Raw genomic sequence first — 20,892 nt, 5'->3', positions numbered from 1 at the left:
GAGATTACGTTACCTTCATTGGTGTAGAAGGTTTAGTTCGAGCTGCTAGTCCTATGAAATGTGTCGGAAAGAACTGCAGATGCTGGTTTACATCGAAGATGCTGGAGTAACTCAGTGGGACAGGCAGCATCTGTGGAGAGAAGGAATGGGTGACATTTCGGACTTCTATGAAATCCTCCATAAATTCAAGTCGTTTTTACAGCCGATAAGTTCTCTTTCGTTAAGTTTTAAACGAGGTTTCCACCATCCAAGTAGATGAATATCCAGCCCAAGTACCTGCCTGAGACATATGTACACTCTGTAGGTACCCAGCTGTCCCAGAAATTCCCAATATATGCCTTATTTAACTAATACGCTAAGTCAGCACTAAGCCAGAGCACAGGTTAATTGAAAAAGTAGCCCCCATACCTTAAGATAGACACAAAATGCTGGAGTCACTCAGCGGGACAGGCAGCATCTGCGGACAGAAGGAATGGGTGATGTTTCGGGTCGAGACCCTTCTTCAGACTTTTCTGTATAATTTTCTATGTTCTTTGTTAACACAAATTAAGACCAAGAACAAAGTGCTGGAGTAACTCAGCAAATCAGGCAACATCTGCGGACGAAATAATAATAATAATAATAATAATAATATGCCTTTATTGTCATTGTACGAACAGTACAACGAAATTAGAAGTGCTACATCTGAAACAGTGCGACAGTGCAAATCTTTCAAAGACAATCGCACAAACATAGGAACCAACACAACAAATACCAATATCAATAACAAAACAATTTAAAAAACCTAATACATAATGGATAGGCAACGATTTGAGTAAGTCTGGAGGAGGGTGTTGAACTGAAACGTTGTCCATTCAATCCTTCCACAGATGCTCCTTGACCCACTGAGTTACTCCAGCACTTTGTATTTTACTCAAGATTCCAGCATCTGCAGATGCTTGAGTCTCCAAGAGGACTTACAATCTTTGTAAATAACTCACCATAAAATGAGAAGTTGAACACAAGTAACAAACCTATGCCACACAAACCCCACACACGCACACGCACACATCCAGGACATTGTTTGTTTGTGCAAAATATTTTTACTATATACAAAAATAGAGCTGGCAGCCCTTTGCAAACATTGAGGAATCTGCAAGCTGGCAAATGTCGTGTAAGAAAACAATTTGGCGACGAGGATGGGACTCCTCTAACAGGAATAGATTGCTGTCATTGTGAAGTTTTCGCACGACCGAACATGAAGTAAATGACTCGGTATGTAATTGGAAAATATGGAACGCACGTTCGCGTGTGCAAGTCAACCCATCGATGCAACCTACCGTACAAGCAGTGCTGTAACCGTGCAGCGCAGCACATGGAGGCAGCCATAGCCAGCAGAACATCAATCGTGTTCGCTTGCCAGTAATAGCTAAGCCACCCTACGTAGGTGCCGTGCAGCCCAAGGCCCAAGTTCAGCCGCCGCCATTTTGTCCCCAGCAACCGCCACCGACGGCGAGTATCCAAGTATCGGAGAGCAGAGCAGCGACGGTGATAACGGTTAAATCGTGTTGTTGTGATCCGAGTATTAATAGTGTAACCATGGCTAATCCAATCGTTGGGAATGTGCCCCAGTTAGAATCTGGTTATAATATTGAGGAATGGACTGAAGTCTTAGAGGCTTGGTTCACTTCAAACGATATCACGTCTGAAGAGAAGAAAAGAGCATTGTTCCTTACAGGTTTAGGAAGCAAGGGTTACCACACCCTACGTGCATTGCTGCAGCCCGCTACTCCCGCAAGTAAAACGTATAAGGAATGTAAGGATTGCTCATTTCTCGCCAAAACCAACAGAAATAGTGCAAAGGTATCGATTCTATACTTGGAGGAGGCAGCTTTGAATTCATCATCAGAGGAAACCATGAGCCACTTGGACGATACTTGAACCGTATAAAGCCACTTTGATAGTGAACGGCAGGGAGGTACAACTAGAAGTTAACACTGGAAGTCCATGGACTATCGTACCAGAAGAAGTCTTCAGCAAACTCGGTCAAGACCCTAGGCTAGATCCCAGTAGCATCAAGCTGAAATCCTACACTGGAGAGAACGTTGACATCTACGGACAAGCAGCGGTACAGGTACAGCTCGAACCTCACCGAACGCCAGAAACACTGACCCTAGTGGAAGTAAAGAAAGGTGCAAGCCTAATGGGAAGAGACTGGTTAAGGAAGTACCCTGGATTGTTGTCAAATCTAGCCAGCCAGAACACGCCAGATCAAAGATTAAGTCCACCGAGTAGTATGCACAGTTTGCAAGATGCCACGGACACAGTACTCAACAAACACGCCAAACTGTTTGATAACAGCAGCCATGGAGTATTGAAGGGATACCAAGCCAAGGTATATCCACAAGACAAAAACAGTGGAGCACAGTTTTACAAGGCAGCTCCTGTTTCATATGCTGCTAGAAAGCAGATTGATGCCACATTGGATGACTTGCTGCAGGATGGCATTATCAAGCCTGTGAAGACAGCAGATTTCGCATGCCCGATCATAGCTGTTCCGAAACCAGATGGGGTCACAGCTTAAGGATAAGGGGGAAGTCTTTTAGGACCGAGATGAGAAAACATTTCTTCACACAGAGAGTGGTGAGTCTGTGGAATTCTCTGCCACAGAAGGTAGTTGAGGCCAGTTCATTGGCTATATTTAAGAGGGAGTTAGATGTGGCCCTTTTTGCTAAAGGGATCAGGGGGTATGGAGAGAAGGCAGGTACAGGCTACTGAGCTGAATGATCAGCCATGATCATATTGAATGGCGGTGCAGGCTCGAAGGGCCGAATGGCCTACTCCTGCACCTATTTTCTATGTTTCTATGTTTCTATGGGAGAATGAGAGTCTGCGGCAACTACAAGCTCACAGCAAATAAGTTGCTGAAAGTTGAACAGTATCCCCTTCCAACTTTGGAGGATCTACTGCAGGAACTAGAAGGAGGAGAAAAGTTCTCTAAACTAGACCTCTCCCATGCCTATCATCAGATAGTTAGACCCTGGAGCTCGAAAGTTCACCACGATTAACACACACAAAGGTCTTTTCGAGTATACCAGACTGCCCTTTGGGATATCAAGCACACCAGCCATGTTCCAGAGAACAATGGAGAGTCTGCTAGCTGATATTCCCATGTGCAAGCCACACCTTGATGATATCATCATCAGCGGAAAGACTGACGAAGAGCACCTCGGGAACCTGGAAGCGGTCTTATCAAGACTGGAGACCAATGGGTTACGTCTGCAGAAGGAGAAGTGTGCACTGATGCAAGGGTCAGTCGACTATCTCGGACATCGACTGAACAAGAATGGTCTTCGTCCTCTTCAAGACAAAGTTGCTGCGGTGCGGGAAGCAAAGCGGCCTGTGAACCAAAGCCAAGTCCAGGCATACCTCGGTTTACTGAGGCATTACAGGAATCTCCTGTCACAGGAGATTGCACCATTGTCTCAGATGATGAAGGCAGATTACAGATCAGCAGATTCAAATAGTGGGATGAGAAGAAGCAAGCCTGATCACGTTCAAATGGGGAAAGGAACAAGAGCAGGCATTCCAGAGATCCAAGCGTCTTCTTCAGAGTGACAGTGTGCTGACGCACTACGATCCAGCCAAACCCATCCTGCTCCAAACGGATGCAAGCCCCTATGGCTTAGGTGCTGTGATAAGCCATGTAGAATCAGATGGACTAGAACGCCCGATAGCTTTCGATTATACTAACATGTTCATACGATATGCAGGTCTGTTGGTTGATATTATGTGACGTTAGAAATGAAATTGTGTTACCTACCTCCAGGTAAAAGGGGGAGGAATGTTGGGTATGGGAACCTGATTTTCTTACGAAAAGAGGGGTCTCCACCCGAAACGTCGCCCATTCCTTCTCTCCTGAGATGCTGCCTGACCTGCTGAGTTACTCCAGCATTTTGTGAAATAAATACCTTCGAGCTGGTAAATGTCGATCGCCAATCTATTAATCCATGATCCGGCTATGCTCCTGATCACAGGAGCTTGGGATCAGCCATGAACACAGGTCTCCATCATGTCCATTCTATAGTCTGTGGTATCAACTCCAGAAGAAATATCTCCACAATTATCCTCTCCCACCATTTATCACAATCCAAGCCAAAGCCTGTCCCTACTATTCTTCCTTATCCTCATGCAAACCAAAGCAGTCTTGGAGAGATCTCACTGAAAAGCACCAGCCCACTTCTCACGGATATGCAGGCGAATCTCATCTGCTGCATATCTGTCAAGCAGCTGCCCACGGTGAAACACGCAGGCCGAGGTTTAATGGAATGGAATGGAATAATGTATTGTCACATGCGACAAGGCACAGTGAGATTCTTTGCTCGTATACCCAATGTATGCAAATAGCACCCACCGACGGCGCTGACGAAGTTACAAAGCACGCCGGCTCCTCATTTCATTCTTCCCCCACCCCCTCCCACAGCGGTTCCCCCCCATGCCGGGTCCCCATTGTCCTTTGTTCTCCCTCCCTCCCCATTGTCTATTGTTCTCCCCCCCCCCCCATCTCACAGTGGTCCCCCACACTGGATCCTCCATTGTTCACCCCCTCCCTCAAGGCAGTCCTTCACGGATGCAGGAGAAAAACATTCTTTCTTCTGGTTGGGAGGCGCCAGCAGACATGGACCCATTTACTACCCCTAAAAAGACTGAATGTCCAATTTCCATGCATGAGAAAGCTACTATTGACTGTGATATTGTTCAAGGGAAAGAGTTTGATTGGGCGGCAGGGTGGTGCAGCTGTAGAGTTGCTGCCTTGCAGCGTCAGAGTCCTGGGTTCGATCCTGAGTACGGGTGCTGTCTCTACGCAGTTCGTACATGCTCCCTGTGACCTTGTGGGTTTTCTCCAGGTGCTCCAGTTTCAATAGACAATAGACAATAGACAATAGGTGCAGGAGGAGGCCATTCGGCCCTTCGAGCCAGCACCGCCATTCAATGTGATCATGGCTGATCATTCTCAATCACTACCCCGTTCCTGCCTTCTCCCCATACCCCCTGACTCCACTACCCTTAAGAGCTCTATCTAGCTCTCTCTTGAATGCATTCAGAGAATTGGCCTCCACTGCCTTCTGAGGCAGAGAATTCCACAGATTCACAACTCTCTGACTGAAAAAGTTTTTCCTCATCTCAGTTCTAAATGGCCTACCCCTTATTCTTAAACTGTGGCCCGTTGTTCTGTACTTCCCCAACATTGGGAACATGTTTCCTACCTCTAACGTGTCCAATCCTTTAATAATCTTATACGTCTCGATAAGATCTCCTCTCATCCTCCCATACTCCAAAGACGTGCAGGTTTGTAGGTGAATTGGCTTTGGTATAAGTTATAAATTGTCCCTAGTGTAGTGCTAGTGCACTGGGTGATTGCTGATCAGCGAGGTATCAGTGAGCCAAAGGGTCTGTTTTCACACAGTATCTCTAAACTAATCGAGTAAGCACCCATGAAGGGGAAGTAATCTGAGATCAGTATTAAGTTGCAGTCATGAGGTTAGTGTTAGGAGAGGGCTGGGCAAATGCAGCTGGGAAATGGATGGTATTTGGACATTTCCTGGAAGCACCACCGTAACATGACGAAACTGGTTCTCGAGAAGGCCAGTCAATCAGTATTTGAATCTTGATGGTAAAAGATCTGGGAAGAAATTTTGGCAGTGTTCACTTTGAAGAGAGAAGTTGAAATAATAATATATATCTCCGAATATGGATGAGCAGGTCCAACAAGCTTGCCTGCACTCACAGTGCTGCGGGCCCGATCATCTTGTCGAGACTTCTCCAAATATCCCCAGCAAAGCAAAAAAACATACAAAACACAGACCCACTGCCTGTGAGGGTAGGTTTTTTTTCCTTCACACAATCATAACCAGTTCAGGAGATTACGTTACCTTCATTGGTGTAGAAGGTTTAGTTCGAGCTGCTAGTCCTATGAAATGTGTCGGAAAGAACTGCAGATGCTGGTTTACATCGAAGATGCTGGAGTAACTCAGTGGGACAGGCAGCATCTGTGGAGAGAAGGAATGGGTGACATTTCGGACTTCTATGAAATCCTCCATGAATTCAAGTCGTTTTTACAGCCGATAAGTTCTCTTTCGTTAAGTTTTAAACGAGGTTTCCACCATCCAAGTAGATGAATATCCAGCCCAAGTACCTGCCTGAGACATATGTACACTCTGTAGGTACCCAGCTGTCCCAGAAATTCCCAATATATGCCTTATTTAACTAATACGCTAAGTCAGCACTAAGCCAGAGCACAGGTTAATTGATGGTGAACTTGTGATTAAGTCATGTCTCCTTGCTCAGTACTCACTGGACCTTCATTCTATTCACGGCATCTGGCATTTCTCATGATGTAAAAACTACTTGAATTTATGCTTTGCTAGAACCGTGTATTCCTTTACATCCACCTGGAAGGCAGAGGGATGTCTGATTTAATCTTCACATCCCAAAGGCATCCGCTTTCACACCACAGCCCTCCTCCTTTGCTAAGTGGAAGTGTCAACCTACGCCAGGAACTTAATATTCAAAGTCGTTTCAGATCTTTCGGATTCATCTTTTGGGTTCTTCCACTGAGGCAGATTGGAATCCCTTAATTATCTTCCTCGAGGCAAAAAGACCTCTCAGTGGGTATCCTACCCTGAAGAGTTGGCATGGTGACACAGCAACTCCTGCCTCACAACTCCAGGTGCTCAGGTTGGATCCAGTCCTCTGATGCTATCCTAGAACATAAAACATAGAACAGGACAATGCAGGAACCGGTCCAGTGGACTATAATGTCTATGCAGACTAGGTTGCCAAACTAAACTAATCCTATTTTTCTCTGCTTAGTCTATATCCTTCAAGTCCCTGCCTGCTCATCTGCCTGTGTATATGCCTCTTAAACATTGCTATTGTATCTGTTTCCATTACCTCCCCTGGCACTGCATCTACTTTGCATTTATCACTGCCAGTATAAACAACACTTGCCTTATAAATTCCCTTTACATTTTCTCCCTCCCACCTTAAAGCGATGCTCTCTAGTATTTGACAGTCTGCACTCTGGGAAAAATACTCTAGCTATCCTGTCTGTGCCTTTAACACGCCAACAAAAACAATCCAAGTTTGTTCACCCTCTCCCTTTATCCAATAACCTCCACTCCAGGCAGCACCCTGGTGACATTCTCAGCAACCTCTCCAAGACTGTCCACATTTTTCCTTTAATGGGGTGACCAGAACTGTACACAACACTCCAAAAGTGACCCAACCAAGGTGTTATACGTGCAACTCGACATCCTGATTATTATACTCCATGTTCAAACCAATGAGGGTGAGCATGACAACAGCCTTCTTTCTACTTGTGCTGCCACTTTCCCAGAGCACGGACTTGCAGCCCAAGATCCCTGTGGAAATCAATTCCCTTCAGGAACCTGCCAATTGTCCAATCTTTCCTCTTACATTTGACTTCCCAAAGTGCAACACCTCATATTCGTTTGGGTTAAACTCCATCTGCCATTTTTTTTTCTTTTTCGGTTTCCTCCCACACTCCAAAGACATGTAGGTTTGTAGGTAAATTGGTTTGGTATAAGTGTAAATTGTCCCTAGTATGTGAAGGATAGTGTTAATGTGCAGTGATCGCTGGTCGGTGCGGACTCGGTGGGCCAAAGGGCCTGTTACTGCATTGTATCGCTAAACTAAACTAATCTAAACTAAACTAAAAACTTAATACAGGCCCCTTCCATACCAACCGTGATGACAATGTTCGCAGAAGAATTGTGGAGCATGATGATGCTGATTCCATTTACATGTTTCTGAGACGCTAAACGTATTTCAGCCGTAGTTGAGTCGAACCCAGCCAAATAGTACCTCTGCACATTGTAACCCTCTAACTCAGCTGCCAACCTTTCTGCCCATCTATACTTGCGATGCAGTTACAAGAGAAAACTTCTTCACATCCAACACACTTGATTGGCTGTGGATGGGATGGTGATCAATTACAAGGCACCACATCACACAGCACCACCAACTGGAAGAAGGCAATCCTTGCAGCAAGGATTTCAATGTTTTTTAAGTAACTTAGCATTTTTTATTTTTGGGTTTTGGAGATATAACGTGGAAGCGGGCCCTTTGGCCCACTGAGTCCGTGCCGACCAGCGATCCCTGCATACTTACACTAACCTACACACACTAGAGACAATTCACAATTATACCAAGCCAATCATCCTACAAACCCGTATGGCTTTGGAGTGTGGGAGGAAACCGGAGCTGCCGGGGAAAACCGCAGCCCAGTCACGGGAGGACGTACAAACTCCATACAGACAGCACCCGTTGTCAGGATCGAACCCGAGTCTCTGGTGCAGTAAGGCAGCAACTCAACCGTTTGGCCACAGTGCCGCCCGATGTATGGTGTCTTTCACAATCTTAAAACAACCACGACATTTTTGGCAGCATATCAAATACTTTTCAGATGTAATGATGTTGGAGAACAAAGAATCGTTACCATCAATTTATAGACCACGAGTTGCTCAAAGGCAAAATGGTCAGTGGTGGTTGTTCTTTTTCACCTGGTGTTAAGGAGAAATGCAGCAAGGAAACAGGCCCTTCGGCCCATCGAGTTTGAGTTAACCCAATCACCCATTTATACTAATCCTACACCAATCCCATTTTTCATCCCACCCCCACATTCCCATCAACTCACCAACATACCAGTGGCCAATTAACAAAACAATTTGCTCATACCGTATTTGGTATGTGGGAGTTTAAAAGGAGTGCCCGGAAAAACCCCATTTGGCACAGGCGGCACATGAGATCAGGATTAAACCCAGACGACTGGTGCAGTGAACCAGTGGCTCTACCAGGAGCACCACTGAGGGGCAAGGGGATGGGGAAAAGAAATGTGAATGTTATTCAGGGCACAAGGAGATTTCTGCGAAAATCTACTCTCGTTAGTTCCGTGATTTATTTTTCTCCAAACATAAAGGACGGAAAATATCTCAGTTTGCAGCATGAATTCATCTGATAATTCCGGCTTCCCACTGAATACTTCACTGAAATGTGAATCTGGATTATGGACACATGCCATTGGACTGGCATTGCATACTTAATCTTCTGACTCAGAGGAGAAATTACTCCTACTGAGCCCACACTGACATAGTTCAAGGATTTATTTTGTATTTCCTGTTTCCTTCAGTTATTCAGGAATAGATAGACAATAGACAATAGGTGCAGGAGGAGGCCATTCAGCCCTTCGAGCCAGCACCGCCATTCAATGTGATCATGGCTGATTCCGGCAAGAGATAATTTTGGTTCCTCAAAAACTCGGAGAACAAGAGCAGGTGGACAACAATGAACTTAAAAGTAACCTAACAGAAGCCCTCTGTAAGATCTGACGGAATATTTCACACTCTGGGTAAATTATTTATATTATTACAGTATGCTAATGCTCAGCGGCTCAGACTGAAAAGATGTCTTGGTAACCGATAGCCCTCTTAATTCAACAGTTCTGCAAGTACAATTGGAGGCACCCTTAAAATCTCTAAAGTTAAACTTCTCTTAATTCATGTGACAGGATGCGATTGCTGGCAAGGCTTCTTTGTTTGAGGGGGGGAAGTGTGTAGTTTTGAAATAGAGTCACTGTTGTTGCATTAGATTGAAACTATAGAAATCAACAAATGTCCTTAAAATGTTAAGGCACTGGCAAGATTCTGTTCCTTATCTGTTGCTTGCAGCAAATCTAAATGATATCGACAGTCTGGAACAAAGGGCAGAGATCCAACACATAAACAAATGCCGCATGCTCAAACCTATGTCTCTCCATTTGCTGATTTTAATGTAAAGTTCAGAGAGAAGAATGGGGGAATATCACCTTGTTTTCATCTTAATTTCAATAGTCAAACTGGAAACTGTGGGGTGATGGTACAAGAAGCCTATCCCAAAGAAATGGCAGGTTCAAAAATTAAAACTAGCAAACTGACGTGAGAGAGAGCCTCCTTCTGAAAGTGGATCTACTGCATTTCTGGACAGGTACGGTGAACTTTGTCAAACATAGGAGCGCATTATAATTGAACAGGGTGTGTTTGAAACCACAGCACAATATAAAGCATTGGACATGAAGCACTAAGACTGCTGGGTTGTTAAACTGCCCTGTAAAAGAAATGTTTACAAGCTAATCCCACTGTCAGCAGTTTTAAATGATCAGTTATGTAATCTGTAGCAAAGAAAGAACTAATGTGACTCTGGCAGGCTTCCAAAAAAACACGCAACCTCTTCCAATTGTTGTAAATTTCAAATACCAGGAAGATAATTCATGCAAATGACAGCTTGGGCACTTCTACGTCATTACTATAGAAAACATCCTCCATTCTCTGTCCCAGCCCAACCTGAAAAACACCCATTAAGACCCACCCGATAATTGTGCTGGTGGTAATATGAATAAAACTGAAAGCCAGCCAGGAGATCCACAGACAGCCAAGAAAACGGGAATATTAGGATTTCAACCAATTTAATTCGGTGTTGGCGCAAGGCTGTGGAACTGGAAACCTGTAGCTTCTACATTCTCTGGTAAGTGTCTCTCGATTGCCCTAACGTCCGTCTCCTTCAAGCTTTGTTCAGATGGTCGGGGCAAATAAAAAGGAATGATTCTGCTTTTCAAGTCCAGCTGTTATAAATTCTTCTGAACTCTTCGGCGGCTAACGTCCCCACACAAAATTAGTAACTGGCAAACGGAAGGTTAATGTTTTACTGGTCCTGTCGAGCCCGGCTGGTATTTTAAAAATATCTCTAAAACCAGACTGTCCGGTGAGTTGTGTTGTAGTACTAAAGCCACGCTGAAGAAGCTAATATTTGGAGGAGATTTTCAATTAAACCAGTCTATTGGCAACAAATAATTATTTTGTAAGTGAATCCTTAATTTATAAATTTATAACATTTACCTTTTTTTTTTAAATTCTCCACTTAAAAAAATTCTACAGAAATATATCAGTGAAATGTGAGGTGATTCATTCGGCAAGCAATTCCCTTTAGCAGTCTTGTAATTTTCATTTAGGTACCTCATTGGAGCCATCTCTGGTATCTGAGGGAGATCGACTGCTGGATGAAGGGCATGTTACGCATGCTGATAATTGTTCTATTGAATAATGGCTCCATTTTGTAAATAAGCTGAAATAGCAAGCTACTTCAACTTGAGTACTCTGTTTTAAGTGATTTAAAACTGCTTGCTTGTTTTACTTTCATGGCTTTACTTTAAGGCAGACCGATGGTGAACGTACTCCACTAAGCGAGGAATGAGTTGAGAGAGTAATTCATACATGCGTCTGGAATTTATTTATTGACAAAATGCTGGAATAACTCAGCAGGTCAGGCAGCATCTCGGGAGAGAAGGAATGGGTGATGTTTCGGGTCGAGACCCTTCTTCAAGGGTCTCGACCCGAAACGTCACCCATTCCTTCTCTCCCGAGAATAACTCAGCAGGTCAGGCAGCATCTCGGGAGAGAAGGAATGGGTGACGTTTCGGGTCGAGACCCTTCTTCAAGGGTCTCGACCCGAAACGTCACCCATTCCTTCTCTCCCGAGATGCTGCCTGACCTGCTGAGTTACTCCAGCATTTTGTGAATAAATCGATTTGTACCAGCATCTGCAATTATTTTCTTATGCGTCTGGAATTTAATCTATTAGTTGAACCAGAAAATGATCTGTGCTTAACACCTTGGAAGAACATTTTTCTCCTTATCCACATTTGTAATATTTTGTGATAATAAATGGATTATTATTTATTTATTATCTATTATGGAGTGGTTATTGAAAGTTTTGAATACATTTCCTGATTGGTTTGGCTTCTCTTCCCTCAAACAGCGATTTCTCTGCGTTCATTGGGAAAGGCCTGATTTAACATTTTCACATTTAAAATTTGATAAGATTACCATTTATCCTGAATTGAGGAAATAGTATTGGTATTGGTCTTGGCTTATGATGGAGTTGTTATGGAGATGTGTCTGCATTATTCCCATGTTAGTACACTGGCATGGCAGCTGAAATATTGGTGCATAGATACTTGGAATGGGATTTAAATCAGTGGCAGGCTGACGCAGTGGTAGCACTGCCACTTTACAGCACCAGAGACCCGGTTTGATCCTGACTACAGGTGCTGTTTGTACGGAATTTGTACGTTCTCCCTGTGACCACAGGTTTTCTCCGGGTGCTCCGGTTTCCTCCCAAACTCCAAAGATATACAGGTTTGTAGATTAATTGGCTTCTGTATAATTGTAAAATTGTTCTCAGTGTGTCGGATCATGCTAGTATACAGGGAGATCGCTGGTCGGTGGGGACTCGGTGTGCCGAAGGGCCTGTTTCCACCCGATATTTCTTAAGTCTAAAGTCTAAATCCAGAAGCTTTTCACATCGAGCCAAGGGTGCCACCAACAGTGACAGTAGACAGGCAACGATGATGTTAAACTCCACGCACAAAGAGAATTCATTTTCCTGTCATGGGGTGGCACCGTGCAAGGCTGCAGAGACCCAGATTTGATCCTGACCCCGGGTGGTGTCTGTGTGGAGTTTGCATGTTCTCACTGTGACCAGCTGGGTTTCCTCCAGGTGCTCCGGTTTCCTCCCACATCCCAAATATGTGCGAGTTTGTTGGCTAATCGGCCTCCGTAAATTGCCCGTAAGGTGTAGGGGGTGGATGAGAAAGTGTGATAACATAAAACTGTTGTGAACTGGTGAATGATGAAGTGTGGACTCAGTGGGCCAAGGGGCCTGTTTCCATGCTGTATCTGTAAACTATCACTAAACTAAACTAAACAAATATGTGTACTCTGTGCGATTGTATTTGATGTATTACAGTGGCTGTGGTGAGGGTAAGAGCTGAAGAGATGATAATATGATTACAACTGCCATGTTAAATAACCATAAAGTCAAAGTGGCAAGAAAATACAAACGACTGTAGTATAATTTGGTCTGGAGCAAATTAAATTTAAAGTGGAATGGAATATAGCTTGAGTGTAATTGAAAAAGCTGGCAAGTGAAAACATAATCTAAGTCCTTCCAACATTTTGCTAAACATCAGTTGTGTAGCACCTCAACAATGTAGCACCTCAACGATCGGCAGCACCTCAACAATGCCGATCTTTTAGTACAATGACTGTTGGGCAGGGGTAGGCTAGAATGTGCACCAATACCAATGTAGGAAAAGGGGTGTAGTAACCGAAGTAACACTTCATTCTAGTTACTAGTCATAGACAGCCAGCTCTGTTCACAATCAATATCACAACATATTTGATTTCCCCTTTTGCTAATTTCATCCAACAACACGGAACCAGATATAAATTGCTCTCAATTGCTGGAACTGGTTCCATCATTCAATTACATTGCAGTTCAGCTGTATGTTTCTATTCACCTTCGTTCAGCACATCTCAATGTTTTTGCCCAACAAAACGCTATCATTTTTAGTTTAGTTTTAGTGTTTAGTTGTAGAGATACAGCGCGGAAACAGGCCCTTCGGCCCACCGGGTCTGCACTCACCAGCGATCCCCGCACATTAGCACTATCCTACACACACTTATACACTTGTATCAAGCCAATTTACACTTATACACTTATATCAATTTACCTGCATACACGTACATCTTTAGAGTGTGGGAGGAAACCAAAGACCTCGGAGAAAACCCACGCGGTCACAGGGAGAACGTACAAACTCCGTACAGACAGCACCCGTAGTCAGGATTGAACCTGGGTCGCCGGTGCTGCAAGCGCTGTAAGGCAGCAACTCTACCGCTGTGCAACCGCGCCACCCTAGTTTTAGTTCGAAACTTTTCAGTTGAAGTGACCTCAATCAGGTTTTGATGAGAGGGAGTTTCAGAGTTTCACAGCCTAAAAGGCATAGCTCTCTTTCTTTCAAATGGTTTCACAGAGCAACTTTCAAATCTATGAACCATGTTTAGACATTAGCGCACAATGTGCACATTCGATCTGGCACATGGAAGGCATCCATCTTTCAATCAGATATGATACACTTAATGGACACCATGACTACACATAAGCCAGCTAAAGATGTTCATTTTATGATGTGTTCTTGTGATATGGCCACAAGCTATTCCAGAGATTGTTCAGGCTTGCCCATGATTTTTGGTCATGGTCAACTCCAACGAGAAATTTAAATTCAGTGTTTGAATTAAAATGCTGCACAAACAAGTCACGTTAGCTTATTCTGAGGATCCGCAGAGCATTTACAGCGTGTTCCTGGAGCTTAGGTACTTAATGAACAAACCATCTGCACATGTTAGGTCTCTTGGATGTCCTCTGGTCATCGATTATCAGTTGATAGTGCAAGCTTTCATTACCTCTAGTTGGTGTGATCAGAAATGTTAAACTCTCTTACACGTATCACTTGGTTTAAAGACTGAGGGTAGGGGATGTGTGGATCTATGCGTGAATACTGTACAGTTTGCCTCAGTGTGCAGTCACGTGTGATTCAAATTGCGGAGTGTGACACTTCAAGAACTTTTGGCCATGGAATAATTGTGTTTCGGAAGGAACTACAGAGGCTGCTTTGCACTTAAGATAGACACAATATGCTGGAATTACTCAGCAGGTCAGACAGCATCTCTGGAGAAAAGGAATCGGTGACATTTCGGGTCAAGACCCTTCTTCAGACTGAGAGTCAGGGAAGAAGGAAACTAGAGGTATGGAAAGGTACAAAAGAACAAATTAATAAAAGGTATGAAATGAACAAATCAAAGCCAGCAAAGTTTGCACGCTATAAAATGAGGAACAATCTGAACACACCAGCATATTTTAACCACAGAAGCTTAATTAAAATAATAATAATACATTTATTTTATATAGCGCTTTTCAGGATACTCAAAGACGCTTTACAGAGCAAACAAGACATAAAAACAAACAAACAAACAAAAGATTTGTCCTGACGGAGAAGCGGCGAACAAACAGCTCTCTCTCTGAGAAATAGCTCTCTCTCTGTTTTAAGGTTTCAGTTTCAGTTTTAATTTATTGTCAGGTGTACCGAGGTACAGCGATAAGCTTTAGTTGCGTGCTAATCAGCCAGTGGAAAGACAATACATGTTTACAATCGAGCCAGTCACAGTGTACAGATACATAAGTGCTTAACGTTTAGTGCAAGGTAAAGCCAGTAAGAATCCGATCAAAGATAGTCCGAGGGTTCCCGATGAGGTAAATTGTGGTTCAGGACTTCTCTCTGGTTGCACTAGGATGGCTCAGTTGTCTGATAACAGCTGGGAAGAAACTGTCCCTGAATCTGGAGGTGTGCGTTTTCACATTTCGGTACCTTTTGCGATGGGAGAGGGGAGAAGAGGGAGTGGCCAGGGTGCGACTCGTCCTTAATTATGCTGCTGGCCTTGCCGAGGCAGCATGAGGTATAAATGGAGTCAATGGAAGGAAGGTTGGTTTGTGTGTTGGTGCCGCTGCAACACCAGTGCTGATGATTAGTTTTAATACTTAATAGATCCAATGTTAATCAAATAAAATGAAAAGGAAAAGGAACAATCAAGTTTTCCATTTTTGTATTTTAGGTCCACGGGTTAGCACGTTGCAAGTGCCATGGATTGGGGATCATTACAAGGTGTGCTCAGCGGAGTGAATAAGTACTCGACTGGATTTGGACGGATCTGGCTGTCTGTGGTCTTCATCTTCAGGGTTCTGGTTTACGTGGTAGCGGCAGAAAGTGTTTGGGGAGATGAACAGAGCGACTTTGTCTGCAACACCTTGCAGCCAGGCTGCCCAAACACTTGCTACGACCACTACTTCCCCATATCACACATAAGAATATGGGCCCTGCAGCTTATCTGTATCACCACACCCTCACTGCTGGTCGTCCTGCACGTGGCGTATCGGAAAGAAAGGGAGAAAAAACACACGTTAAAACACGGAGAAAATTGCACCCGACTGTACAAGAACACAGGGAAGAAGCATGGCGGACTCTGGTGGACTTATTTGATGAGTCTCATATGTAAAACTGGTTTTGAAGTTGGTTTTTTGTATGTTCTTCACAGCATTTATCATCAATTTTATTTGCCTCGTCTGGTCAAGTGTTCCATGTTCCCTTGCCCGAATATAGTTGATTGTTTCATTGCCAAGCCGACCGAGAAAAGGGTCTTCACGTACTTCATGGTCGGAGGGTCGGGTCTTTGCATCATCCTCAACCTTTCTGAGATATTTTATTTAGTTTTTAAACGATGCTTTCAAAGTTGTAAAAAAACCGTCAAGAAAGAAGAGATAGGCATGTCGAAGAGAAGACGAAATCTGATTTATCAAAACAGCACTGAGAAGCAAAATCCAGTTGAATATAACCAAAACATTTGACAATGTCCTAAATTAACCTCAAAATCATTATTAATGTGATATTTTGAAAAATCACAGTACGATCAGATCAACCATGATCTTATTGAATGCTGAGCAATCTTGAGAGGCTACCTGACCTAATCTTGTGCAAGTCTCTAATGTTCATGGATAATATATGCACGATCCAGCTCTCATAGCTTTATTCCGTTTTAAATGCTCTGTCATATTGACAAAATATAACTCGTACCTTTAATACCATGCGTTTTAAATGCGGTCATTGAGTTTTCTCCAGCAACGCAAGCCAAATGTGCATGCCTACAAAGCAGTGCAAGAGACACAATGCCACACGAACAGCAGGAATATTGGTGTGATTAGCATCATCATTGCACCTCCAGAGGCACAAATGCCGCCAACACAAGTTAGAATCATAGTCATACAGCATGGAAACAGGCCCTTCGGCCCAACTTGCCCACAACGACCAACATGCTCCAACTACACTAGTCCTACCCGCCTGCGTTTAGCCCATACCCCTCGAAACCAATCTTGTCCATGTACTTGTCCAAATCTTTTTTAAACTTTGTGCTAGTACCTGGCTCAACTACCTCTTCTGGCAGTTCACTTCATATACGCACTGTACCAACCTTTGTGTAACCAAGTTGCCCCTCAAGTTCCTTTTAACTCTTTCCTCCCTCATCTTAAACGTATGTCCTCTGTTTTTTGATTCCCCTACGCTGGGTAAAAGACTCTTGCATTTACCCGATCTATTCCTCTCATGATCTTATACACCTCACCGCTCTTCCTTCTCCTAAAGCCCTCGCCTGCTCAGGTCTTCGGAATAAGCAGGGACATACACAGGTCCAATGTGGACACACTGTCGAGGACAGAGGGTAACATATTCAATGATAGACCAACGGGAACATGGTGTTGGAATTTTTCTTTCATGTCCACCTCCAGAGTTTTAGTCTTCATCTGTCCCACTAGGTAAAATTAGTTCAAGTTCACAGAGCAACACAATATGGAATTCACATAAAAGTATTAAAACCAAGTCAAATACGACAAACAATATAAAATAACTACAAAGAATGTAATACATTCAATCAAATCAGTGAAGATAGTAAGATCGGTGACATAAAGCAAGTTGTGTACACTATCATGATCTCTCTATTTAGTCCCATACACAGCTTTAATCTAAACTGTTTGCATTCATATACCTCGCTCTGGCTCTGTAACGTTTGCTGGGGAATGACAGGAATTCTCTTGCATGCTGTTCCTTCACATTAAATATTGCTCACTGCTTAACTCTACATAATTCACTCTGGCAAATGTTGCACTGGGCGATCCACAACTTCCAACTGGTTGCCCAGGCTTGTTAAGAAGCTTCCATATTTTAAAATCCAAAAACTACTCTATATCGATTGATTGGTGCCCCCATTCATTTTGATCGTGCCTGTTTGTGTTAGACCATGAACCGTCCAGTATATCAATGTTTGATGCCCAACCATTCGCACAAAGGTGCTTTGTTTGGGAAAGAGCTTGAGCTTTTTTTTCTGATGTTCACCATTTTCTTTTGTTCTGCCATTCAGCATTTCTTCTAAAGCTGGTTAGGGACAGGAGCAGACAAGACAGAGCCAATTTATTACTTAGGGGTTGATTTGTAACTTTTGGTGACATTGCCGCAAAGCAAGAGCTCTGAAAGAAAAATGCTTGTATGCGAAAACACAAATGCTTCAGGAATTCATTTCAGCTCACTGCCTGTTTACAAAGATCAGAGCTGACACTCCTGGGACCCATGAAGCATGCTCGGATAGAGTTTTCAATCAATTCCCTGTTGAGGTCATTATTTATTGCTAAAAGTATCTGAATACCATTGGGAGAGCGCAGCACTGCTATGTGAGCAGAATGATCATTACTGTAGACATATGAGGTTTAAGAATAGGTAGACACAAAATGCTGGAGTAACTCAGCGGGTTTACGAATGTATGATATTAAGACCCTTGAACTATTGCAAGGAAGTGGAAAAAGTATTGCAAGTGAAATCGATCACAGGTTTTCACAACCACACAATATACCAGAAAAGTCTTTAATCCTGTGATTGCCACTGGATGCTTTTACTGATCAGAAATACTATGTCATAACAAAACAACACTAGGAAAGCAAATGCTGCAAATAGTAATTTTGCATCAGGATGACCAATAAGAAGAAACACTCACATTAATCTAAGTGCTGCGCTCGTACTTTTAAAGTGCATCATTTGTTAAGTATCCGGGAAAGTTGATACTAATGGATCAAAAAACAGGGAAAGTTGATTGTGGTTAGATGTAGTTAACAATGAGGAAATGGACATTTTTAACCACAATTCTCAGAAAAATGATGTCCAAAGTAGAGAAAATGCAGAAAGAGGCACACAACATAATCAGATCAGGAGTATTTTTGTATAGAAAGGAACTGCAGATACTGGTTTACACCAAAGATAGAAACAAAATGCTGGAGTAACTCAATGGGACAGACAGCATCTCTGGAGAGAAGGAATGGGTGATGTTTTGGGTTGAGAGGTCAAATATTGAAGAAGGATCTTGACCCAAAACGTCACCCATTCCTTCTCTCCAGGGATGCTGTCTGTCCCACTGAGTTACTCCAGCATTTTGCATGTTTTGCACTGCAATGCAGATAAAGTAACCCCAAAATAGATCTCTTTTCACAAGTCCCATAATTACTAAAACAGATTATTATTGTATAATACAATAGTGTAATTTGGCCGGTCTGTTATTAGTGAATATGCGATTGAATTTCTGCCTTTAATAGCAGACATTTATCTGTTACTCCAAAATCTCCTGATGCCGTAAGATAAAGAACTTTGGAAATTAAATCATGCTGTTTCATTTTAGACAGAACTACATCCCTTTCTCCTAATTGAGAACTTGCACCATTGTAGTGCTGAGTCTGCCATTATCACATGTAGGGCTGTTCCAGACAAGCTTCCAAGGTATGAGTGCACAGTATTAGCATCATCCCATGGTTCGGGAACAACAAACATGTGGTACGTTATGCAAAGTTTGCGCGGTCTTCCTGCCATTTTCTGAAGTCAGCATTCTGAAGACCAGCCACTTAGCAAAGCGTTTGCCACTGATGTTCCGTGTTTGTTATAACACTGTGCACTTCGCACCATCAGCATAACGTGTCAATGTCCATTCCATAAAGAGCAACTTTACCACAGGAGGAAGAAATAAATATCTTCACGACATGGACTGTGGAGAATCAAAGGACAATGTACAATGGCTTGGAACTGAGAGGAAAAGTATAACTACTCACTACCATTCCTACCTTCCAATTGAAATGCTTATATCTGTATGTAAGAGTGTCCTTTCAAAGTTTGTATCAAAGGAATACAGAGATTTTTGTCATGTCTGAATTTGAGATACCAAAGACAAGGAATTTTAAAATATTTGTACTTTAGTTTTTTATCTTGCCATGTTATTCATTATGACCACATTTATAATATATGTTCTGACAAAGTGTAAATAAATGCATTCATTTTAAATATATAAACAAAATTGTTACAGTGTTGCCATTTGAATACTTCATCAATGTTCTGTCCTTAATCTACTTGCCTCAGGTCCCATACACCATTAGTGTATTCCTGATTTATATAATATGGTTGTCTGTCCCAGCTATCTGCACCACACACAGCACCACAGTCTCACACTTAAACTCATGCTTTGGCTTTCAGATCCAGTGACTTGCAAAAATTAATTTTGTTACAGCACATTCTTAGCAGCGAGCATAACTTTTGACTTAACCAATAAATAATATGTGGCAAATAATATTCAAAGTTTACTTTGCGCAAATGGACGCAAAGCTTTTTTTTCTCCCCGTAGATGAACTTCTTCTTCTTTACTTTCAAATGTCTCCACCCAAAATCTTTCGTCACTTTTGACTCCCAACCTAGATTTGTGTTTGACGTGCTCTTGTGTTTTGACCAACGATTGCTTCAGTTTCAATTTCCTCATGGGTTTTGATGCTTTTCGCAATGATCTTTTCTCTGACCCATATTAGTCATTAACTAAAAGATTATGTCCAGGACTCAGTCTTCAGTCTGTTGCTTCGTTCACAATCATATTTGCAGCACAACATCCCAACATTCTACCATGCCATAAAGTGCAAGCCAACCTTTCAGGTCTACAAGAGAGTCAAGAGTGTTTTAAGAAGAGTGTCTGAAGAAGGGTCTCGACCTGAAACGTCACCCATTCCTTCTCTCCAGAGATGCTGCCTGACCTGCTGAGTTACTCCAGCATTTTGTGAATAAATACCTTCAAGAGTGTTTTATGGTCATATGTCCCAGATAGAACAATGAAACTCTTACTGCAGCACAACAGAATATGCAAACATAATACACTGTAAACAATATAACAAGAGAGAAAAAAAAGTTCAGTGTGTGTACATATACACATACTCACAAATACACAGATATATATATGCTCACACATACACACACATATAATATATGTGTGTGTGTATGTATATGTATATATATAATAATAATAATAATAATAATAAGCATTTATTTTATATAGCGCCTTACCA

General features: G+C 42.7%; 1 protein-coding gene across 1 annotated transcript; it reads left to right on the top strand.

Annotated features, from left to right (window-relative positions):
* Window positions 1-10,437: 10,437 nt before the first annotated feature.
* LOC144606773 (gap junction beta-4 protein-like) lies at window positions 10,438-18,874 on the top strand. The gene is made up of 2 exons (XM_078423127.1): window positions 10,438-10,560; window positions 15,543-18,874. The coding sequence occupies exon 2, from the start codon at window positions 15,571-15,573 to the stop codon at window positions 16,330-16,332; it is 762 nt and encodes a 253-aa protein (XP_078279253.1). The 5' UTR covers window positions 10,438-10,560; window positions 15,543-15,570; the 3' UTR covers window positions 16,333-18,874.
* Window positions 18,875-20,892: the final 2,018 nt, after the last annotated feature.

This window comes from Rhinoraja longicauda, chromosome 27, assembly GCF_053455715.1.
Source record: "Rhinoraja longicauda isolate Sanriku21f chromosome 27, sRhiLon1.1, whole genome shotgun sequence".
NCBI lineage: Eukaryota > Metazoa > Chordata > Chondrichthyes > Rajiformes > Arhynchobatidae > Rhinoraja > Rhinoraja longicauda.
Note: the sequence above shows the minus strand (reverse complement) of the source record. Positions and strands in the feature narration are given on the sequence as shown.